At 43.8% G+C, this 9659-nt stretch overlaps 2 protein-coding genes across 2 annotated transcripts; both read left to right on the forward strand.

Moving 5' to 3' along the window:
- The first annotated feature begins 514 nt into the window (after positions 1-514).
- LOC123441494 (2-carboxy-1,4-naphthoquinone phytyltransferase, chloroplastic-like) lies at positions 515-1966 on the forward strand. Its single transcript, XM_045117905.1, has 5 exons — positions 515-809; positions 1056-1159; positions 1364-1435; positions 1534-1672; positions 1880-1966. The coding sequence occupies exons 1-5, from the start codon at positions 561-563 to the stop codon at positions 1964-1966; spliced, it is 651 nt and encodes a 216-aa protein (XP_044973840.1). The 5' UTR covers positions 515-560.
- A 644-nt stretch (positions 1967-2610) lies between these two features.
- LOC123441495 (E3 ubiquitin-protein ligase SIS3-like) lies at positions 2611-3961 on the forward strand. Its single transcript, XM_045117906.1, has 4 exons — positions 2611-2617; positions 3107-3172; positions 3457-3573; positions 3692-3961. The coding sequence occupies exons 3-4, from the start codon at positions 3469-3471 to the stop codon at positions 3959-3961; spliced, it is 375 nt and encodes a 124-aa protein (XP_044973841.1). The 5' UTR covers positions 2611-2617; positions 3107-3172; positions 3457-3468.
- The last annotated feature ends 5698 nt before the right edge of the window (positions 3962-9659 follow it).

The raw sequence follows: 9659 nt of genomic DNA on the forward strand, positions 1-9659 counted from the left end.
TTATAAAAATAACGTGGTGGGTTTTCCGACGGAAGCAATAGCCTCTTTATTATTAGGTATAGATTAGGTATAGATATAGATAGGAATAGGAATCCATTCATATAAATCAAAAGGTTTCATAGTATTTTTTTTCTTTGAAAACCCTATGCTATGAAATTCTTATAATATTCCTGCAAACCAAAGAAGCCTTGATTGTCTAGTCTCGTTGGCATCGGAATGGAGCACACGGGCAATGGCCACACGGACACAGAGACGGAGCGCCAGCAAACGGAATGGAAGATAGGAGCCTTGCCCTTGCTTGATCATGGGCGACGTGGGACGCCTCTCCGCCGCTCGAACTCAAAAAACTTTTCACGCTTCGCTGGTCACCCCCGCCCACTGCCTCTGCCGCGCGTCGACGTCTCCGATCCCCCCAGCCTTATCCATGCACGCGCGCTAGCCCGAACCCAAGCACCGCACCGCCGCTCCCAGCTGCCCCTGGCCGGCGGCCGTGCCCCGCTCGATGGAACGCCACTCCTAATCTAACCCGAGCTCCCTCCCCTAGCCAGCGTTCGGAGCCGATGCCGCTCGCCGGCATTGCCCTCGCGCCTCTCCTCGTATCCCCTCTCTCGCCTCCCTCTCCCTGTGCCCGTGGCAGCGTTGCAGTCTCCGCAGAGCCCCGGGGAAGGCGCCGCGCGCTACGGCGGGTGCGGTGCTCGGCCGTAGCGGCGTCCGGCGGAGGCGGTAATGCCGGCGAGCTGTCACGCGCCACGCTGCTCTGGAGGGCCGCCAAGTTGCCCATCTACTCCATGGCGCACGTGCCGCTCACCGTGAGTTCCCCGTGGCTGCAAATTCCTCCCTCCCCATGACCGCGGTCGGTGCAGGCCCTTGCCAATGCTTAACCCTGCAATTCAGGATTGTAACCTGTTAGCATGCAAATCGGAATGAGCATTGGATCATTGATCGCAGCTATTTGAAACAACAAGCCAAACTGGAAGATCACACAACATTTGGTGGTTTGCAACAACGATCACCATACACATTTGCTTTGCATTGATGGTTGCTTGCACCTGCAGGTAGGGGCTGCTGCTGCTTACAACCACGCGGGGTTGTTCTTCTCCAGGTGCTACTTCGGCCTCTTGGCAGCTGTTGTCCTCGTGATCACCTGGCTCAATCTGAGGTAAAACTCGCGTACAGTACAGAAACATGCAACATTCATTACCCTGTTCAACCACTCATTCGCCTGTTACGGATTTACTGTATTTTTTACTCTACTGCAGCAAGAACATACAACATACATTCTGCTTATATCAAAAGCACTGTTCCACCATTCAGACATTCCCCTGTTCTGGACTTAACTGTGTTCTGACCCACTCTGCTGCAGCAATGACGTTTACAATTCAGATACCGGTGCTGATAAGAACAAGAAAGAATCTGTCGTCAACATTGTTGGCAGGTACTGCTCGTTTCCATTACCGGGCAGTACTAACATCCTACATGCTTGCATACCTGTATTCAGGAATGAAACATTTTACAGTGTCATCTGATGTGCAGTCGAGCAGTGACACAGTATGCAGCGAACCTTTCTCTTCTGCTCGGGTTTGGAGGGCTATTTTGGGCCTTTGCTGAAGCAGGGGACGTCAGGTTCATGGTGTTGGTGCTATGTGCAATCCTTTGCGGCTATGTTTATCAGGTAAACTCTTGTACTCTTCTTCCTGGAACATCTGTGCGTCTTTATGTTGTGTAATCTGTATCATGAGTCATGACACAATATATTTGCCCTTTGGTGATAAATTATGGGTTCTCCTATAAAACCGCCTGGCGCGTTTCAGTACTTAACTTTATTTCGCTTAGTAGTGTTTAACATTCTCTTTAATGTCTATCATGTACATTTTCACAGTGCCTGCCGTTCCGATTAAGTTATCGTGGCCTAGGCGAACCATTAAGTTATCATGATGGAATTTTTTTTTCTACACGGACAGTTTAGGTTTTTTTTTTCAAATCGCTGTCTAGGCGCAGCGCACACTCTCTCTCTGCACTCCACTTCACTTCCCATTACCCTTACCCATTCCCCTCCCTCACTCTCTCCGCCAAATCCCTAGCAGCAGAGTCCATCGCCGATGGGAGAGCCGACCACCGACACGAGAGCCCACCGCCGACGGGAGGGAGCGGGATTGGGGAGCGGGAGCCGAGGTGGGCAGCGAGGGCGGAGGAGGAGGATCTTTGGCGGACCTGGAACTCGCGCTCGACGGCGTGGGCGGACTGGAGGATAGCGCCGGCGGGCTTCTTCCACAGCACGTACCGCCGGGGCTCCCCGCCGGGCGCGGAGGCCTCGAGGCAGTAGGTGGGGTTGGACTGGCCGTGGCCGAACTGCGTGAGGGCGAGCGCCGGCACCGGCGCGGGGAAGCCCGGGACGTGCGCGGCCGTGTACCGCAGCAGCGTCGCCTCGTCCAGCGCATATGCCTCGTGCACCGGCCGCAGCAGGTCCGAGGTCAGCATCGCCATCTCGCTCGCTCGCTCGCCAGCCGCCGGTCCGAGATTGGATTGCCGATTACGGGCGGAGGACGGGGAGGGGACAGGGGACGATGACTGTGGAACAGTCCGGGACTGGATTGCTGATTGCGTGGCTGTTGGAAAGGTACTGCTGCATAATTTGTCCATACAAAATCAAAGCTTGAATGTGATTGAAATATTATTCAAGTGCTGCTTATACATGATTATTGTACAAAGGATGGCAATATTTAGCGTTAGCAAGGTTCATGTCAATCAAAATCTACTGATGTATAGCATATGATCTTCATAGACTATTGTAGTTAGTTTAGCCTGCTTGTGTATTACCTGACTGTAGGGATATCCATGTCTATTGCCGTTTGAATTGGATGTATTTAAATTCTGTTTGACGCGTGTACTGAGTTGTGAATACGACATCGGATTGTTCATATCTAGTTTGCATCAGCTAGTATCATATCCAGTTACTAAAAACATGATGAATCTGTCGAGTGTTCTTTGTATTTGCACAATACAAACTGAAGTGTAGACGCCAGTGGCCAAGATTTTGCTGGGCTGAACTTTCTGATATGATTACTAGAGGAATTTCACATTTTCCATGCTTTTATTTACATGGCAGTGGCTAAACCGAAGGCATGCTCTCCAACTGAGGGCACAACAGGGGATTCCGGTCTCTGAATACGGGGTAATGTTTCCATTTATTTCTTTACTGACGTTGTATGTAGAAAGTGATATATCAACATTAGGGAAGCTTCAACATATCAGATTAAGTTATTATGAATCTTTATCAATACTATTCTGTTCAGTATGTCCAAAGCAGTCAGGATTGCATATTTTGTCCTAGCACACAAGTTTCAATCCACACAAGAGCTGGCTAGGTTATTTCTAGCAGTAGGAAGGTAATATGATGGCATTATTAACATGACGTTCATGTGTGCAGGTTTTGGTTGACATGATTCGTGTGTGCGGGTTTTGGTTGACATGATTCGTGTGCCTGACTGGGCTTTCGAAGCGGTCGGCTTGGAACTGAGAGGAATGGGCCAAGACACTACATATCATCCTGGCCTTTACCTGACAACAGCCCAGGTGAGAGTTGCTTACAAGCATTACCTGAAGTGTAATTTGCCATATGCTGCATCATCATCATCATCATCACAAGAATACATCTAAATGTGCTAAATGTGATCTCTTGTGCTTCTTTCAGAGGGAAGCGGTGGAGGCTCTGATCCAGGAGCTCCCCAAGTTCATGCTGAAAGCGGTGCCGACGGACTGCAGCGAGTGCCCGATCTGCCTGGAAGAGTTCAAGGTGGGGAACGAGGTGCGTGGCCTCCCGTGCGCGCACAACTTCCACGTGGAGTGCATCGACCAGTGGTTGCGGCTGAACGTAAAGTGCCCACGGTGCCGCTGCTCAGTGTTCCCCAACCTGGACCTGAGCACGCTCAACGGCATCCGCTCCAGCAGCGAGATGCTGTAGCAGGACCGCCCCTCGGGAGCATCAGCTCTTACAATTGGAAGCATCAGAAGTACAGATGGAGATGCTACGGCTCTTACAACTGGGAGCATCAGAAGTACAGATGGAGAGGAGAACCGTTTGGCAAAGGCTTCGCTTGCTTATAACTGTGAGAGGTAAATGCATTTCACTGTAAGATAATTTTAGCTCTTTCCGGTGTGACCGAGAAAAATGTTGATCCTTCAGGAGAGGAAATTGGCTGAAGCTTTCACTTAGGCACTGTTTGATAACAAAATATTTTTGAAGTATTCCAGGAATAAGGCTGCAGGTGCAAGGCCAACTGTTATTTCTTCAAATGCGCTCATACATGCTTCAACAAGAAATTCTCGAATGCTTAAAGCAATTGTAAGTCACAACTTTGCTTTCTCTTCATTTTCACCTACAACGTTATCTATCTATTATATTATTAAGACAATAGAAAAGGAACGGTGAAGATTGAACAATGAAAGCCATAGATATTTTAACGATGGATATTAATTAGGATACCTACTTTAAAAATTACCTTTTAAAGCCCGCATGATGGTCCTGATATGTATGGGTGCATGCATATATTCTTTTGGACATGCACGTCTGTCGCGTTTGTTTGTACAATGAAAATTTGCAATCAGGTTTGTGTATAGGAGAAGGACACGTGTAAACTATAAACTAGGGATGCTAAAAAAAATTTAGGGGGACAAGGGACGTTGCAGTTTTTTTTAAAAGGGTTTGATTTCCGAAGGGATTGACGTGCAGCTGGTTCCGATTGGAATTCCAATACTAGGAAAGAAAAGAATAGCATAGCTGGCCATGTTAGCTCGGACAACAAGCCCAAAAATATTTGTGTGAAGACTATTAGCCCAGCTTTTTTCCCAAACTTTACTCTCAGCATCACTAATGGACTAGTCACCAAGGAGCATTTCAAAGCACACATGCAGCATATCAATCTTAAACCGTGGATTAAGGAGTGTAGCAATACCCATGAGGCCTTGGATATCTTATATGAATTTATTGACATAAAAAATCATGACATGTTACATTAATATATTAAAAGTGTGCATGCATGTACTTATGCAGGACATGTTACATAGTATTCCAAAAGCATAGTATATTGCTTATTATCTAGGGAAAGGTAACTCTAAGGTTTAGATTAAGTTAATTATCTTAGTCGATTGTATATTTGATTATAAAAATATATTTAATAATCTGTTACTTCGTCGATGGTGACATTGAGAATCAACATCGCGTCTGATTTACCCCTCAAAAAATATCCCGTCTCATCTGTAGAGCATGTAAACAAAAACAAAGATAGAACTATTTTATTATTTGAAAAATATGTGATTAATTAGATATTGCTGATTGCTAAGAAAAAGAATTAGATGATGTTGACATCACCCATTATGTGAGAAACACGAATTCTGCACGTACCCGTTTCATGGATGGCTGTCCGTAACATGACATCAACCTTGCCGGTTAAGTTTTTTCCGCAAGTGTTAAGAAAAGTTATGTACAGCCGGTCGTAAACCGATTGATTAGGTGCCTTGTATCTTCTTTTAGAAAGCTGCCGCGTATCCTAGACCAACATGTATAGGAATTTTTCTTTGTAAATATGGTTAAACCTTGCACGTGTCAGATTCTTAAAATTGTAAACATTATTGACCATAAAAAGGAAAAGATCTGATTGCTCACATTACGTGTTTTCTTTCCTTGTTTTTTTTGTTTCCTAATTATATTTCTGAAATATTTTCCTTGTGAAGATCGGATATTTTAAAATCAATATAAGTGTGCCTTCAAGAATCCTTTATTAGTTCAAGTATAGCGTATGTCTCCTGGACACCTTCCCTCAGTCTTACAATGCTCACGATGTGGACATGCACGTGAACAGGAATCATGCATACGTGTACTTTAAAACTAATCCTGATCGTTCTTTCAAGCTTTTTTTTTACTGTTACATCTTAGCCATTCGTTTTCTATCGTTTTAAGTATATAATAGAAGATTTCACAGATCTTTGGAAAGTAAATATTAGCAGTCACATACTGAGTCCCAGAAAATATCTCATCGAAATGATGTGTCCTTTCTTATTAGGACTAGGTCTCTGTAAAAGAGTTTTTTGGATTATTGCAGTACGATCGATATGATTTTTGAGGTATGTTATACTAGGCTCATTAACTGGATGTTTTTTTGATTTCTTGATTGCAGGATCCAAATAACTAGCTGGACTGGACTCGAGATGACGGACGATCCAAAAAACTACCTGGACTAGACTCGAGACCACGCACAATTTAGTCTATGACTGGGCCAGTTTCATTTGATGGTTTGCTATGAGAATTATGAGTTTTAGGAATCTATTATATGTACGGTTTTGAATAGTGTAATTGAATGCCATAGTTTTTTTTATGGTTGCAATAGGCTATTACCACGAACCCCTTTTGGTTGCCACATGTTTGCACAACAAAAATTATAGTGTTGCAATAGAGCACTTTATATTGTGGCAATAGCTTTGGCACCACAATTTTTCCCCATGATACAATAACTGTGTGGCGCTACAAAAGCAAGTTTTGTTGAAATAGAGTATCACCATGAAAAGTTTACATTTTCGTGGTAGCTTCTCGCTACAGACATGTTGACGTTGCGATAACTATTTGGTGCCACCAGACAAAGTTTTGTTGAAATACGGTATCACCACGAAATGTGTAAATTGGCGCAATTGTTTCTCGCTGCAAACATTTCATCCGTTGCGATACCTTTTTATCACCACCAACATGATTTTGTTGCAATTTGCTGTTACGACGAATGGAAAATTTGTTGGGATACGTTAATGCCACAAGTGTAGTGGTTCGTGGCAAAATTCCTAATGCCACGAAAATAGGGATTGTTGCCATCGTTTGTTGCCACAATTTACTATTGCCACGAAAGAGTATGCGCCACGAAATGATCGTCGTTGTTATAGGTTCTTGCCACAAATGTCTATCACCACGAACTACCACGCGCGACGATTTGTGGCATGTTGCATTAAAGCTATCTCCACAAATCAAATTGTGGCATCAGGTAAGTATTGCGACGGGGGAACATGTGGCAACTTCCCGCAATGGATGTTGCAATAGATCACTTTATTGCCACAATTGATTTTTTGTGGCAATAACCTATTACCATGCGTCCAGTCGCAACGGCTACCAACGAATGTCGTTTTGTGGCAATAGGTACTTATCGCCACAAATCGTCATGTATTGCGACGAACGATTTCGTTGCAATAGACCGAAATCCTTGTAGTGTGTGTAGACCCTGCGGGTTTGAGAACTATGCAGACATGACTTGAGACACTCCCCGGTCAATAACCAATAGCGGGACCTAGATTTCCATATTGTCTCCTACATATTCTACGAATATCTCTATCCGTTGAACCTCTAGGTCAAGGATTCAGTTAATCATATATGTTATTCCCTTTGTCCTTCGGTATGTTACTTACCCGAGATTCGATCGTCGGTATCACCATACATAGTTCAATATCTTTACCGGCAAGCCTATTTTACTCGTTACATAATACAAGATCCAGTAACTAACTCCTTAGTAACATTGCTTGCAAGGCTTGTTGTGATGTTGTATTACCGAGTGGGCCCCGAGATACCTCTCCATCACACGGAGTGAAAAATCCCATTCTTGATCCATGCCAACCCAACACACACCTTCAGAGATACCTATAGAGAACCTTTATAGTCACCCAGTTACGTTGCGACGTTTGATACACAAGGTATTCCTCTAGTGTCCGGGACATGCAGAAAACAGTAGCAATAAACTGACACGGTCATATTCTACGTTTATAGTTTGGGTCTTGTCCATCACATCATTCTCCTAATGATGTGATCCTGTTATCAAGTGACAACACTTGTCTATGGCCAGGAAACCTTGACCATCTTTGATCAACGAGCTAGTCAACTAAAGGCTCACTAGGGACAGTGCGTTGTCTATGTATCCACACATGTATTTGAGTTTCCAATCAATACAATTCTAGCATGGATAATAAACAATTATCATGAATAAGGAAATATACTAATAACCAATTTATTATTGCCTCTAGGGCATATTTCGAACAGTCTCCCACTTGCACTAGAGTCAATAATCTAGTTCACATCATTGTGTGATTGTATTGAATCTAACACCCATACAGTTCTGGGTTCGATCATGTCTTGCTTGTGAGAGAGGTTTTTAGTCAACGGATGTGAACCTTTTAGATCCGTCTATGCTTTACAAATCTCTATGTCATCCTATAGGTGTTGCTACTACTCGCCATTTTGGAGCTATTCCAAATGACTGCTCCACTATACGAATCCGGTTTACTACTCAAAGTCATCCAAATTAGTGTCAAAGCTTGCATCCACGTAACCCTTTACGACGAACTCCTTAATCACCTCCATTATCGAGAAAAATTCCTTAGTCCACTAGTTACTAAGGATAACTATTGTCCATTGTTCAGTGACTCAATCATGGATAACTCTTTGTACCCCTTGACAGACTCATGGCAAGGCACACATCATGTGCGGTACACAGCATGGCATACTTCAGATCCTACGGCTAAGGCATAGGGGATGACCTTCGTACTTTCTCTTTCTTATGTTGTGGTCGGGTTTTGAGTCTTACTCAAATTTGCACCTTACAACACAGCCAAGAACCCCTTATTTGCCGATCTATTTTGAAATCCCTCAAAAACTTGCCAAGGCATGCATTTCATTGGAAGTCTTGTCAAGCGTCTTGATCTATCTCTATAGATCTTGATACTCAATGTTCAAGTAGCTTAATCCAGATTTTCCTTTGAAAAACACTTTTCAAACAACCCTATATGCTTTCCAGAAATTCTACATCATTTCTGATCAACAATATGTCAACCACATATACTCATCAGAAATTCTATAGTGCTCCCACTCACTTTCTTGGAAATACAAGTTTCTCATAAACTTTGTATAAAACCAAAAGCTTTGATCACTCATCAAAGTACTTATTCCAACTCCGAGATGCTTGCTCTAGTCCATAGAAGGATCGCTCGAGCTTGCATACTTGTTAGTATCCTTACGATCGAAAAAATCTTCTAGTTGTATCACATACAACCTTTCCCCAAGGAAATCGTCGAGGAAACAATGTTTTGACATCCTATCTGCAAGATTTCATAAATAATGCAGCAACTGCTAACATAATTCTAACAGAATTTTAGCATAGCTACGGGTGAGAAAGTCTCATCATAGTCAATTCTTGTCGGAAACATCTTTGAGACAAGTCGAGCTTTCTTAATGGTGACTTGTCACCATCATCGTCTGTCTTCCTTTTAAAGATCCATCTGTACTTAACAGTCTTACGACCATCAAGTAGTTCTTCCAAAGTCCACACTTTGTTTTCATACATGGATCCTCTCTCGAATTTCATGGACTCGAGCCATTTGTCGGAATCCGGGCCCACCATCGCTTCTCCATAGCTTCTAGGTTCATTGTTGTTCAACAACATGCCCTCCAAGACAGGGTTATCTTACAACTCTGGAGCAGTACATGACCTTGTCGACCTACGAGGTTTGTAGTAACTTGATTCGAAGCTACATGATCACTATCATCAGCTTCCACTTCAATTGGTGTAGGCGCCACAAGAACAACTCCCTACGCCCTACTACATACTGGTTGAAGTGACGGTTCAATAACCTCATCA

Source organism: Hordeum vulgare, chromosome 3H, assembly GCF_904849725.1.
Source record: "Hordeum vulgare subsp. vulgare chromosome 3H, MorexV3_pseudomolecules_assembly, whole genome shotgun sequence".
Classification (NCBI taxonomy): domain Eukaryota; kingdom Viridiplantae; phylum Streptophyta; class Magnoliopsida; order Poales; family Poaceae; genus Hordeum; species Hordeum vulgare.